Below are 14,900 nucleotides of genomic sequence, written 5' to 3' on the forward strand. Positions count from 1 at the left end.
AGAGAGAGAGAGAGAGAGAGAGAGAGAGAGAGAGAGAATGAGTGAGAAAGAAAAAGAAAGAGAGAATGAAAGAGAAACAGAGTGGTGTAGAGAGAGAGAAAGGGTTGGTGAGTGGGCGGTGGGTGGGATTTCGGCGGACAGGTGGAAAAAAAATGTCTTTGTCACTTACATGAATCAAATCGTGCGTCCACGGCGGACAGCATGGAAAAAAAGGTAGAGATTTCCCTCAAAAACACGTGTCAAAATTTGTTCTTCCTTTCGTGGTGCAAAAAACATTATCTACGTGCAAAAATCTTACGCGCTCGCCGCCGCGTTCTCATTAGGCTATCTTGCTGTGCCGGCTCGCGGACAAGGAGAGAGATAGAGAGAGAGAGACAGAGACAAAAACAATCGTCCGTTGCGCTGCTTTTCCTCCTTTCATCTCGTTCCGAGGCGGTTTTCCGCACAGGGTTGCGCCGATAATCATGGCGCGCGACCGGTTCTGCGCGAAAACACCACGGGCAATATATCCAGACGCGGGATTCGCGCGCAGAACCGCGCGGCACCACGACTATTCGGACACCGAGCGCTCTGTATTATGCGACAGATGTGTAAACATGATGATAAAGAGAGCCGACGGATTCGTTCGCGGGCTTTTTGGGCGACCCCGAACGGATCCGTCGATGGAAATGACGCGGCGAAGACGTCTCGCGCGAACCTCGCGGCGCCGAATTCTCGAAGGATCGACGGGGGATCGCCGATCTTCGGGCTCGGCTCCGACGAGACGTTGACGTTGACGGATCTCTTGGTGAGGTGTTAACGCGCGTCGACGATAATGAGAGAAAGACAGATAGAGAGAGAGAGAGAGAGAGAAAGACAGAGAAGCGAATGTTCACTGGGAAAGTATACTGACTTGTCTCGCCAGTGGTGACGGTCACCGGGGCACTCGGGGGGCCACGCCCAATGCCGTTCACGGCTGTCACGGAGAACTCGTACTCCGTGTAAGGGCTCAGGGTCCGGACGTTGTAGTACATGGTCGTGATGCCCGATATCTCGACGAACGCCTGGTTCACCTGCTTCGGCTTGTGCTGGATTATGTAGTACTTCAACTCGTCGGAACCTTTGTAAGACCAGATGAGCTTCACGGAGGTGGCGGTGACGTCCGAGACCGTAACGTTCACCGGCGCGCTCGGCAGAGCTGAAAAATCGATCGGCGGGGATTAAAAGTGGATTTTTTGGTTTTTGTTTCGCTGCATTTAACCGCTCGGCTATCGGCGCGAACGAACGGGGCAAGGAACCTGGCCGGCAAAATGCATTGTCCCGCACACAGTGTGTGTCTGCGCGACGGCCATAAGCCGATTGATTAGTCATCGAAACAGCACAGGCCACGGTTCCGTTCCGTTCCGTTCCGTGGAACCCGACGACCGTGATTGATCGTTCCACGTTACGTAGAGCCCCGTGCGCCCGCTAATGCGATCTCTGCGGATTTACGCGGCGGGCTCCGATCCATCTCGATACGAACATTGAACTTTCACCATCGCTGTGGCCGATATCAACCCGAGGTCGCTGGATGCGGTGCAGGTGTAGTTCGCCGACTCCTGGATGTCGGTGAGCTCCAGCACGTTCTTGCCCACCGGCAGATTGTCGTCCGGGGTCAGATCCGTGGCCGGGTCCTTCTTCCATTTCACGAACGGCATCGGGGAACCGACGGCCACGCAGTTCAGGTTCAGGGACGCGCCCAGCATCACCTCGCTGATCGGTGGCGGCGGGATCGAAAACTTTGGCGGCACCCGCCGAACTGTGCCGTAACAAATTCTTTCGTTTATTTTTTGCTAATTTACTTGCAAATCGCGGCATCGATAACGCGAGGGAATTGAATCGACGATGAGCACGACGAGACTAGTACCATACGTATCATCGCTCGTCGAGCGATTTCGCAGTTATAAAAATTGTGAAAGACACAAATGAATTGCAGTTTGTGTAAGTCAACGCATGAAAGTCATTATTAGATTTTGATACGTACAGTGCTAGAGGGAACGAAGACAAACGCGAAGTGAAGACCTGCTAATGCTTCGAGCGAGACAACTGCATCGAACGCGAAGTAAAAGACTCGATGGAACACGGTGAAAATATTACGTTTATGATCGCGACTTGTATAATTGCTGTCAGAGTTAATTTTATAGAGGATGTAACTTGCATACTCCGAATAAATTTTAAATTAAACATTTAAATAAAAATTGTCGAATACAAAGTTCGCCGAATTCTTAGAGAGGCGATGTCGTATTCACTTTTTTTTTACACGGTGCAGTTTCCGAAATACATTTTCGTTTAAAAAAGGCAGGTACAGAAAAGTGAATATGTTCGTAGCATCCACCTTTAAAACTCTATTCAACAATTTTTAATTGGACGATGCATGATGTAAAAGTTATCTGGCTGGTATGCAAGTCGTACGATTCATTCTTTATCAACGCGAGTCGCCACGAGACTAGGGCATTCTTATTCCGATAACGTCGAACCGTTTTGCTTCGAGCAAACGAGCAAAACGGCGGCTCGAATTCCCCCGAAATTTTGGTTCGCAATCGCAGTTCCGTTCGATTTTCGAGAATATCCTCTCGCAATGTCCGAGGGGGTGCAACAAGAACGCTTCAATATCGCGTAATGCGTATTCAAATTCCGAGAGGCAGCGGTCGGCGAGAGTTACCGCAAGAAATGTCGCGTCCCCGGTGTAACGTTTGCGATGCGATTCCGCGCGCCCGAGTCCTTTGTGCCCTCTGTCCGCTCTGTTTAATTACGTTGCATTAATTTTAATTACAAGCAGGAAAACGACTGACTTTGCCGGACACGGACGCTGGCGCGCGCGCGCGCTCGCTCGCTAGCTCGCTCTCGCCCCTCCCGGTAATGAATTTGTTAAAGCGTCCGCGAGACAGCGATAAGAATCCCGACTTTGTTGTCCCCGCGTTTTCGAATGGCACCGGGGGCTTTGTTATACCTTTCACGTAAAGCGTGGCTGACTTGGAATACTCGGTGCCGACGGAATTGTTCGCCACGCACTCGTACTTCCCCTGGTCGCTTTCGTCCGACTCGGTGATTTGCAGCGTTCCTGAAACAAAGACAAAGAGCGTCGGATTCTTTAAAAATCACACGTCCGATGTATTCGATGAATATCTCGGTCGAGCCACCTGGCCCGTTCGTTAACAAGTTTCACGGTTAACTTTGAGCCGGAGCCGTATCAAAGAGACGAAGGCGGAGTAGGAGGAGGAGGAGGGGGAGGAGGAGGAGGAGGAGAAAAGGAATCACCGCGACCCGGTGAATTATGAATTTTAATTCGATCGTTCCAGCGAAAATTTTTCTCGGAATCGCGCGACGATTCCCACGAGTGCTCGATCGTTCGATGAAACTTTGAGAGCGAGCTTTCCGGTGGTAACCCGGGGAGCCACGAGGAGGAGGAGGACAGTTCACCGCCTCGAGTATCTCGACGGAACCGTCTGAAATAAATATGAGCCGGTCGGAATCGAACGCGTCGCGCGTGTTGCACGCGTCCTCGCTTCGCGGTCCCCGCTGTTCATTCGTTTCGTTTTTCTAGCGCTAATTGAGTTGGTAGCGGGTCGAGAAACGCGGCGGGTGAAGTGGCGTGGAAGCTTCCTCTATCCGAGAGGGGGGGGGGGGGGGCGGCAGAGGGCAGCGGCGGGGCCGGCGGGAATCCGTTTCAAAGCCCTGTTACAAACGCCGTCTATTCCACTTTCAGTTTGACCTGGCCGGTTCGTGCGCGATTTCCATGATGCATCAAGCCCCTTAGCACGATACCCCCACGATGATGAACTGGCTGTTACGAGGCGTGTGATTATCTCCGTAGACGTCACTCCTTCGGTATAATTCAACCCCCCCGACGGATCTCCGCCCCGGCCGGCACACGGCCTCTCCGCACCCCGGTTTCTCCACTTCCGACTTCTGGTTTCGCCGCCCCCACGGCGCTCGCAAAGTAAACAGCCGGGGGGCCGCGGCCGATCGCGCACTCCGGCTTTGTTTTCCGTCGATCGCAGGCCGGCTCTTTTTGTCGAACGCCCGCGACACCGCGATAATTAATGCCGATAATTAATGGCCACCCCCGCCGAGAGCCTGTTCAACGGCCAAGTAGTCGACGATCCAACGGATTTTTCGATATCAAACGCGGCTTTAAATATTTCCCTGCTAGTCCGGCGACCCTGCGGATTTATAGGGTTTCGTTGTGAACGTGACTTCGACGCCGGCAGCGGGAAAGAGAGAAATCGCGGGGCAGAGCGGGAGAGAGAAACAGAGAGGGAAGGGGTCGAGGGCAGAAAACACTCCATCACGAGCGAGAAGCCGAGGCGGTTTGATATCACGTACGATCGGAATACATAATCGAGCCTCATCTACAATTTCCAGTAAGCTGACCAGGAAGGAACGCGTGGTCATATTGTTATCCCATCCAGTCACGTGCCCGTTGTTAGCGTGGCTATGAAAAACTCGGATTGCCGTGAACAGCCGGCCGCCGGAAACCGTTGCTCATCCTTTCCTGCTGCTCCCGGGAGCCGATACCGAAACCGGATCGTTCCCGCCCGAAGAATACCTCTGATTATTCAGCTCGCGTTCGCCGATCGGTCGCCCGTTACGCTCTCGTTACACCCGGAGGAGCCGTACCCGGCACGCTAAGCCCCGGGGAGGGGACCGAAAACCTGGGCGAAAAACGAGGCGAACTCCGCGAGACGTAACGCGTGCATTTAATGCGTCGCCCTGCCGACGTATCGGTAATGAAAGCAGAAAACGCGGGGCGCCGCCGACAAAGGCAATTAGATACCCGACGCGAAACACCGACCGGTGATTAGAAGGTTCTTTATGAATCCACACTAACGGCCGTCGCACGCGAACCTCTTCGTTGTTGTTCCCATTGTCGCCGTCGTCGTCGTCGTCGTCGTCGTTGCTCAACAAACTCTATCTTGTAATCGCGAGTGTCTCCCGCTGCTAGTCTACCATATACCGAGGGGGTTCACGAGGCGCGATGTGTTTAGGATTAAACCTAGCATCTCGTTTAAATATTTCGGGTCATCTAGATGAAGCATAATTCTAATAGTATCTTTTAGAATACAAAACAGCCGGTACGCGAGAGTCCAATATCAATCATTCTGCTGCTGCAATTTTAAATATCCGCGCGATGGTTCGCGGAATAAAAGAGCGTGCGACCCCTTGAATTTTTTCACCGGCACGCGCAAAAAGAACGATTGAATAATTGCTGAAGATGAAATACGATCCCTGATTACTCGCAAACAAAATGCCGGCCACTTTTCTTCTATTATGCAGCGCGGAGCATAGGCAAGCATACCTCTATGGGGGGACAGCATCTTGACGGGGGGAATAACGATCCCGGTGTGTTCGTCGTTCGGATAACGTCGTGCCGCACGAAGAGGGCTTTCGGCGTGCAAAGAGAACGAAATTGAATAAAGATGAAAATCTATCGCACGCTCTGACCCTCCCGTGCGCGCACGCGAAACTCTTTCGAGTTTTATTCGATGTCCGTGGGTGGTCCCCGACGAGGCGATTAAGCGTCCGTGAATCGTTGGGCTAACGGCGAGTCTCACCCGTTGATATCGAGTTTGGGAACGGTTCGGGGGGCGACGGTTGGCAAATATCTGCGGTGGAAATTTCTGCCGTTTGGCGAATCGGCTTTTCCCCGAGAATGAACGGGGACGCGAGAGCCTTTTTTCCGGGGAGACAGCGGCAGGGCACGTTTCAGCTGTCACTGCAGGAGCAGGAAGAAACGTTTCCACCCCCGCGCGCCCACCTTTCCGCAGAGACGACGCAGACGTCTCGGCATAAATATGTACAAAGATATCGAGCTTGGGAATGCTCGGGACGTAGAGACAGAGAGGGAGAGAGGAAGGTGGATAGATGTATATAGATATAGAGAAAGAGTGAGAGGGAGAGAGAGAGAGAGGGCGGAGGCAACAAACGCGTGGCGGAAAAGCGCCGAAAGTATTTGTGTGTTTACCCGTCGATATTGAAATATCTTTCCTTATATTTAATATTACGAGTGGTAAACGGGAAACGTACACGCACAGTGTGCAGCGACTCGTACTTTATTCACTATCGCCTATTTCGCTTGCCGTTCGTTTCCCGTCTGCAGCCCACCCTCTCCCCAAAGCAAGCCGATGCCGAGGCCGTGGCAAGAGATACGGCAGGAAGGGAATACAGATAGAAACCGATGTGGGCGATGACTTCGAAAGACGCAGCGCTCATCGTTCGCTCGATTCGATTGAGATAGAATGCAAACAGAAAATATGTTTACCCCGAGGCTGCAGCTTCCGCTGCCTGCCTGCCTGCCTGCCTGCCGCTGCCCGGCATTTTCTCCTCTCTTTCGCCGCTGCCAGGCTGGGCGCGCCGTTGTAACGAAACGGTAAAAAGAAAAAAAATATATCGAACGAAAGAAGATGATAGAAGGGAGAAATTTGTTTCGTTCTTCGGTGCCGGGGCGGCTTCAATCGTTTTCATAATTAATATACGGGCCCGCGGAGTCGAGTTATCGACCGCGGGCACAAAAGTCAATTATAATTACGCACGAGAGAGCTCGACTCGAGTGGAACGAAAGAGGCAAAGGGAGGAGAATTGGGCAGCGGTTCGTGTACTGTGCTTTTCCAACGGGGCACGCGGTCGTGGTGCGCCCGCGCGCGCGCGCTCGCGTGCTCGTTCGATTCAGTCAAAATACAAACGGAAAATATGTTTACGTTGGATCCGCGGGCTTCTGTCGACCACTCGGCGCGCTCTTCGCTCGCGGTCGTTCCGTTCCGGTGCTCCAGAACGCCATTCCGTATGGAGATATTCTAACCGTCCGGTTTATTTCATTCGATAAGTGATTTTGCAAACGATACCGGCCGCCATCGTGTTACGTTAATTTCTTTCGTCCGGCGGAACTCGTTCGAATATACCGGCTAGAAACGATTACTCTCACCGGAGAGCAAGACATTTATTTATAACAGACATGAAAGCGTAAAAGCTCCGATCCTAGAATATTGCTTTTTAAAACGGGGAGCCATTTCTTTTGATTCTGACATATACATATACAGAGTAACATATACATTGAATAAATAACTCATAAATGTATCTCTGCGATTCGCGTAGTCGTAAATTAAAAAATTAATATCATTTCAAAGGGTTCTGTAACCCAGTGTCAATTATGCCCGAAAACAAAGCAAAGGGGCAGCGATTGGTCCGCACCACAAGCCCATACTTATCGTGAACCATCAATGGACCGTGGTCGTGGTCCAATCGCGAAAACGATTGACCCACTTTAAAGGCGATAAAACGAAATAGCTTATATTGAATGGCCTCAATTTTGTAAGTATTTCTCAAGGTACTTGGAAGCCATATTCACGAGGCGTATTCCAGAATCCGAGGCGTTATTGTATAATAGAGATTACTCGCGATCTCTTAAAATTGCCGCAATTCCTGGAAACGGAACCTAAGGGCGCAGTCGCTTTTTCTAGACTCCGTTGATGATAACGTTCCTCCTAGATGGTAAGCAGCAAGAGGTAGTTACGCTATAGGATAATATTTGCTGTTACTAAACACCGTGTCGTTTTGTTTGCGCCAGGCGACTGAACCCACCAGATCTGTTTGCGATTCGATGTTATCTCGCGACGATGAGATTTTGGTTTATGAATTACAAAAGTAACATTTCCGTGGAACAACATTTTCCTATTCGGAGTTTCGCTTCTGCGGGAATCAAGCTTGAAAAGCTCCGCGGAGCACGCGTGCCGTTACAAGTAGAAACGGCGGGGCCATGCACAGACAGCTTATTCGACGCGACGCGTGTCCAACGAAATTTCCAAAGCTTAGTTTTCACTCGTGCCATTGGATAAGAGTAGTCGGCTAAGGTGTCTCCGCACGGCTCGCCGTTTCCACTTGCGGCGGCTACCTCCTTTTTCATCTCGCCAGACATTCTTTTAACTCCGTTGCTCCTCCTCATTCGCCGGCGAGCCAGACACGACGGTGCACCGTAATCGTTTAGGTGAACATACCGGATGAAAATCATAACTTCAAAGCTGTTCTATTTTCGACCAAAGTGTCTCAATTATTTGTCAAAGAATATATCTCGCTTTAACTTTCGTCGATTTGTGTACAAAGATTATACGACCAGTTAGGATTAAATACTTTATTAAATAACTCTGAAGATCGCAACTTTTCGCAAAAATAGTTTTCATGGCATCAAAAGGTTACGTCAAGTTTATATTTATAATTTCGTGGACTATCTGATGTACATGTCTGAATAAGAAACCCAGAATATTTCGAGGCGTTCTTTTAAAATCATATTTAGAGTTTAAGAAACTAAATCGAGCTTGATCATTTCGTTTCGTGTCAATTACTATACTGCTCGTATGCGTTAAAAGACTCTTATAGATCAATTAGAATCATATAACCTCGGGCCATCGTGTTCTATAATAATTACATCGTAAAGTATCCTTCCCTCTATAATGCGAGCCGTGTGCGAGTTTATGTGTCCGTAACAAGCTGTGCCGGGAACAAACGTGCTATTTGATCCTCTCAAAATTCGATCGGCGAACTCACTTGAAATTAATCTGCCGCGCGAAGTTTCGAACATTCTGTTGTTAAGTCGTACGAACGTACGGGCATTTTAACCGTAGAAAACGAACGGGGATCCGGCGAACAGGGGAAACGTTTGCGTTTCGGCTTGTCGTCGAGGGAAGAGAGGGCTGCTCTCCCGCTCGTGCTGGCGCGCATTAACGTCAGATGCGTCCCGGTTCGCTGATATATAAGAGAGAATGACGGGAGACGGGAAGATTATGCGGGCATGAAACGTCTTTCGCGAGGATTCGAAGCAGTCGTGTCGGTTCGCGAATGCGTTCCACCAGAAAGGAAATCGAATTACTCGTTGACGTTCCCACACGCCGCTCTTGTCGTTCCTATTCGCGAGCAATGAAACGAGCCGTTAATTGTATGCATACGTAGTCGCGGCGGCTTCCCGGTTCCGGGGATCGCGAGTCGCGCGAGTCGCGCAGCCTCGTCGAAACGAAAATTCCCGCCGCCCTGCCGCCGCCGCCTGTAAATCAATTTTTCGACACCGCATTCAGCAGTGTCAGCTTCGTCGCATTCAATTTTCCCGGCTGAACTCTACGATAACCGCGTTGACGTATCCGATATGTCGCCGCCTCCTTCGCGGGTACGCGAGCACGAATGCGAACGGGGTTATCGGGCGAACGCCGCGCCCGGTTAATTGGGCTACTTTCTGCGAGCCTAATCGCATGGGAGCATCCATCCACGCTCGCTTGTCCCCGGTTTCATTCTTCTCGCTCGACGTTCGCCCGGCGTTCGCTCGTCGCCGGAAAGAGCCAAGGAATATAAGCAGGGGAGCAAGGTAACTTACTCAATCCCCCTCGGCGCGGAGCCGGCAGCGTCATAAGTCAACCCCCGTGGGTAAAGGGTGGTCTAATGGCCAGAGGGGGAGCTTCTGGGGCGGGGCCGTGGGTGGAAAACACGGCGGAAAAGGAGATCGTGGGTCTCTATAGCCGCGTAACGTGTCGGGCAAAGGTACGAGCGTAGCTGGAAGACCGGTCGGACGCCGGGAATTTCAGCGCACAGGTGTTAAGACGTGCTCGTTTCACCTCGGGCTTGTTTCGAACTTTGCCCTTCTTCCCCGCGCGACCAGCGAAACTTCGGTCGAGGATATTTTACGAATGTCGGGGGCAGAGGAGGGCGGGAGGGGGTGGCGGCGGCGGCCGGGGGGAGGCGTAAAACCATCCCGCCTCCGCCTGCCGCCGCGCCGCGCCCCGGCTTCGCTCGTGGAACGCGGGACGAGTTCGCAGGACGTAACGCGAGTTTACGGTGGCGAATTAGGGGCACGGTGTCGTACACGATTATCGGGGGCCCGGGCAAAGAACCGTGGAGACGTCGTAAATAACGCGTTTCGCGATCCCCCGTAGCCCCCCGTCGGTTATTACCAACGATTTCTAGGGGGCCGCACGCCCCCCGCGTTATCGTTACGGACAATTACAGAAGTTTCGAAACGATCGGGGATATTATGCAGGAATTAAGAAGGGGAGAGAATGGGGGGAGGGGCAGGCCCGAAGAAACGGCCGATAAGAGGCCAGCCCAGGAAGAAGGAGAGCGGGCGAGCGAACACCGAGAATCCCAGGGCAGGTGTTAAGCACCGGCGGGTAGTACCTCCGGGCTTGTTTCGAAGTTCCAGCCCTGCTCATCAAGCCTCGCAGCTTTAATGCTGGAAATTTTATGAGTGTTGACGAAGCGTTAACTGCCCTCCCGCGCTTTTACTTTATCCGCCTTTCGGCGTCGCCTCCGTTTTCTTCGCCGGCATTTCCCACGATCTTGCCGCGGCACGCCCGGCGCGCGCGGGTGAAGCGGCGAGGAGCTTCACGACCGAGGAGCGGGAAATATAATTTAATGATTCTCGATGCGTTAAGCCTCCGTCGGGTCGGTTTACCGCGTAATTACGCGAGTCGCGTCCTTTGTGTCGGTTTTCGGCGGACCGGGCTCGGTCGAGGCTCGCTCGGGCCCTCGCCTATCCTCCCGGTTCTCGAACGCGACGTAACCCGACCCCGCTCGATAGGTGGTCTCGGTCGCCGTTGTCTTCCCGTAAACGCCCCGCCAGAGGACTAATGAAACGTTAAATTGGTTTATTTCGCGTGCCGGGAAATCCGCGGGAGTTTAATTCTCTTCAATTATCGTAAAGTGCTCGACACCGAGGCAAAGAGCCCGTTATTTTAATACGCGCCGGCCACCGTCACGCCGCGCCGCGCCACGCCACGCCGGGTTACGCTCGCTCTCTCGTCCGCGCGCTCAGGGGAGGAGGAGGGCACTCGCGTAGCCGGCCTGTGTCTAACTTTAATTAATTTGTCTCGTTTGCGCGATAAACGGAAATGGAGATTCGCGACCGCATTGTCCGGCCGCGTAACGCCGCCTGCCTATCCAATGCTCCGCCTTTTGTCCGCCGCGCCGCAAAGAATTTCGGAATTACATTCCCCCTCCGACGTCGCGCCCCGCCGCGCCGAAACACGAGCTACCCCGCTTCCGACGACGCGACGCGCGGCGTTCACGTTGATTTTCGACGCCGCTCTCCCGTTTCCTGCCGGCGACAATACGCGCGTGCACGCGATACGGAAACTTTTCATCGGAGAACCTTCCATCGACTACGGATGATGGGATTCCGCGGAATTTAACAGCCATCGCCTCCGATCCCGGCGCGCTTTAACACAGTTTCGAGCACGCCGTGTTACAATAACCGGCTGCCGCGCACACGCCGGTATTACCCCGCGTAAATTGCCCGAGCTCGGGCGGGCCGCCGCTGCTCGCCTACTTTCACGAGCGGGCGCAGCAAACAATGACTCCCGCGGACTTGCAACAATGCCCGCAGACGTCGGCCCCATGAAAATTTCAGCCCTCGACCTAACACCCAGCTCTGCCGACAATGGGGGAACGGGCCACTTGGCAATTTATTAGGTCGGTCGGGGTAGCAGTATCGATAGACCCGGCCGGATTGATAACGGCCCCGGAGATATGCACGGTAATTTGCTGATACGTCCGGGAACGTTCTTGACGCGAAAATGTATTCGTAACAACCTGCGGCTAGACTGCGAAGGGTTAACAAGCCGCTCTATTAATTGATCGTCGCTGAAGCCTCCGGGAAAACCCAAGGAGCCGCAAGAACAAAGGGAGACCACCGAGGGGGGAGGGGGGGCTCTCCCTCATCCGAGCAAACGACGATAACATTTTTTCCCGGCCAGCTGGGAATTACAACGACGCGGCGGGGGGACGCAGATGCGGCGAGAGGAGACGACGAGGTGGCAACGAGAGACGGTCGCGTGAAAACGCACCGGTTTTTCGCGCGAGCGTTCCCCGAAGCACCGGCAAAAACCGGCAACGGTGGGCTTCGTTAACGGTCGAGCTGCCTTACGACTTTTAGTCGTTAAACGCGTTACCATCCGTGACTCTTGCAACACTTTGTCTCTCCCTTCTTCACGCCGCGTTTTCCCTCGGCCCCCGCCGCGCGCTCCACCTCCACCTCCTCCTCCACCCCCGCGTTTCCCGTGCCATCCATTTTCTTTCCGCGGAAGTTAGTACGCGGATACACGCGGGGAAGTACATTGCCCTCGCCGTGTACTTTTTGCGATACATTAAGCCGTATATTTTATGGGATATACGTAGCGAAGGCGGTGTGCCGTATGGCGGCGGCGTACGCCTTCTAACGGTATTGACGGGGGCCTGCGAGGGGAGGGGGTCTCGCCGCCGCGAAGACACGCGAATAACGTTAAGGGAGCGAGCGAGTGACTGATGCGACTAGAGGGGAATGCTTTCCGCTTCGAGCTTGTCATTCTGCCCCGGCCTTCCTCGCCCTTGTTCTCTCCGCAGACCCCTCGCAGCCGCGCGGAGAACTCGACGCGTATACAGGGTGTTTCGCGGGCGAAATTTACAGGTGAATTTAGAACCGTCGGACAAACAAATTTCTCTTGGCAAAGTACGCACGCGAACCATCGAGAAATATTTGCTACCAAAATTATACGACTTATGGGGGATGGTCCGCAACGCGGAAAATTCAGAAAATTCTGAAACCTTTCGTATATGTACAGCATACGTGTACATGCATTATATAATATTTTTGTACTTCGTAAATTCACTTTATGGACTGCAGATTAACTCTCAAATATACGGCTATTCTTATCCGAAGTTCGTCGACGTTAACCCTGGAACACCCTGTATACCGCACGCCGGGTCACGAGATCCCACGACGACGCATCTGTCGCGACGGCGTAACGTTGGCAAATTTCCCCGGCTATCGTCGACTGCGAAAACATTTTACTATTTCTCGGCGACGGGGTTACCCGGGGTCCGGCGACCTCGTATCCGATCAAATTTCCGTTCGGTGCCGGGCCGAGGGCGAGGCGGCGACGCCGTTGGTTTTGGCAGCGTTTCCTCGCGAGAATCTCCGATAAGATGGCCGCTCGCGTTGCGAACAGTTGCACGCGTGCACGCGGACACGACCCCCGGGGACAGGAGCACGCACGCGATATCCCCGTTTATACGTGCGATGCATGCGGCAGCAGTTGCTCGAGTCGTAAGATCGACGGACGTGCGCTATAGTCGGGCACACGTGGCGGTCTTTGGCGCACCGGGTACACACTGCCCGTGTATGCAACTATGCGCCGAGTCGTGGGAGGGAGGGGGGACGAGGAGGGAGCCGCGACGCGCCGTTCGAACGGGAACGTTCTTCGATTTAATCGGCGGCGGCTTGTCTTTCAATGTCGTCCGACTGTGTCGCGCGGGAGCCCCTGTCGAGCAGCCACCGCCGCGACGCGGTGAGTGCTCCGGTCGTAACGAATTTTATGGCGAAGTCTGTACTCGGAATACGCGGCGTGGTATGTATGCATAACGCATGCACGTACACGTAACCGGGCGCGCGCGCGCGCGCTCGCGATACAGGCCGAACGATACCGGGCGTGTATGCAGCCGGCTTTCCTGCATCTAATGTACACTTTTCACGTCGCGGCAAACTGCGCCGGCCGCCGTAAAGATAGTCGAGCAAGTGCACGCCGGTATTACGTGACGTGCCGCTCGATAATGATACCGCCATTGCGATAAAAACAAAGTGAACGTTCCACACGCGTCGGAGCCGTCGTCGTGTAAGCGTGCCCCCGTCCGTGTGCGAGCGAGCGGTCGCGGCCGCGCGAGCGCGAGCGCGCGCGCGCGCGTGTATCGCAGGCTAGCCGCCACGGAAAAATAATGATAATAGGTTACATCGTGCGTTAGCGAAACAACTTCGCTATATAGAAAACCAAGCAACGGCCGCCGCGCGCAGCGCTCGTTCGTTTGCCCCGTTATCGCGAATTATATTTCGCGAATCGCGGCTCCTCATTAACGTCCGGATCCGCCGCCGACGACATTTTGTCCCGCTGCTTAAACGCGCGCTTCCGCGAGCGATTTCGTTCCTTCGTCTTTTGTCCGACCCTCCAGGAGACACGACGATGCTATTCGACGTACCAAGGCCTTTTAGAGACGGGTTCGACGTCGACCAAGGTGCACGGTGGTCTGGAGCGAGGTAATTTTTGACGAGACGTCGGTTGTTCCGCGTCGATTTATGGAGGAAATGTTTCTTCCTGTGTGCTGATAACACTTTGATAATTCGATCATCGGTATGTTACTCTTACGAGATAACTCGGTGATTAAATATAACGCCGTGAAGTTAAAATTTGGAAATCGAAGTTCGAAGCACTTGATTTAGTTACGCGAATGGAAGCATTGAAATATTAGTTCGTTCTATATCCTCGCGTTTAATAGCATCTATATTCTAATGATCCAATTACGGTTCAGATTTGTATTAACGTATAGGTGATACAGAGTATGTTAGACGTCAGATTTGTTTCAGACGATAGCTCGGTGCATCGCGAGAAGAGCGTGACAAGTTGTATCTGCGATGATCCGCGCTTTCTAATTTTATCTGAATTTGAACGAACGCGAAGTCCCCGATGTCCGTGATCGATTGGGAGGATTTCTCTGTCGCTATTTTCGAAATAGCAGAATATCGACAACGGTGTCACAGCAGCTGCTGACTTTCAATTTTCGTTCGGAGCTGCTGTTTATCGAACGAGCCGACGCATTTAGAATTCCGAAGACTAAAGACATGCGCGCGGCGGGCCGCAGCACAGCGAAGTCAGCAGGTAGGACCACAGGTCGGCGGAGGATCGGGCCGCGGCGGTAAGCGACGGCACCGGGAATTTGATAATTTTCGCGGGATCGATCGGACGGGATCTTTCTTTCTATTTTTTTCGGCGGCAAAAATATCGATGATATTGATCCCCGGGCAGACACCGAGCATACTTCGCGAGCAGAGCAGGTGCGGGCTCTCGGCAAACGAGATGAATGTGCTGGATGTTCCCATATCG

The 14,900-nt window shown here is 53.1% G+C and overlaps 1 protein-coding gene across 11 annotated transcripts in view; it reads right to left on the reverse strand.

Moving 5' to 3' along the window:
- Nucleotides 1–14,900, reverse strand: part of Lar (tyrosine-protein phosphatase Lar) — a 411,512-nt gene that overhangs the window by 24,542 nt on the left and 372,070 nt on the right. For 10 of the 11 annotated variants that reach the window (XM_078179954.1, XM_078179955.1, XM_078179961.1 and 7 more), the window contains exons 7-9: nucleotides 2,969–3,079; nucleotides 1,502–1,777; nucleotides 893–1,177 (exon numbers count right to left, since the gene is read on the reverse strand). In XM_078179954.1, the coding sequence (XP_078036080.1) occupies nucleotides 893–1,177; nucleotides 1,502–1,777; nucleotides 2,969–3,079 (672 nt within the window). Of the gene's footprint in view, nucleotides 1–169; nucleotides 781–892; nucleotides 1,178–1,501; nucleotides 1,778–2,968; nucleotides 3,080–14,900 lie in introns of those variants that run through there. The other variant, XM_078179963.1, reaches the window with a different exon arrangement.

The sequence above is a fragment of the Augochlora pura genome, chromosome 4 (assembly GCF_028453695.1).
Source record: "Augochlora pura isolate Apur16 chromosome 4, APUR_v2.2.1, whole genome shotgun sequence".
NCBI classification, from domain to species: Eukaryota; Metazoa; Arthropoda; class Insecta; order Hymenoptera; family Halictidae; genus Augochlora; species Augochlora pura.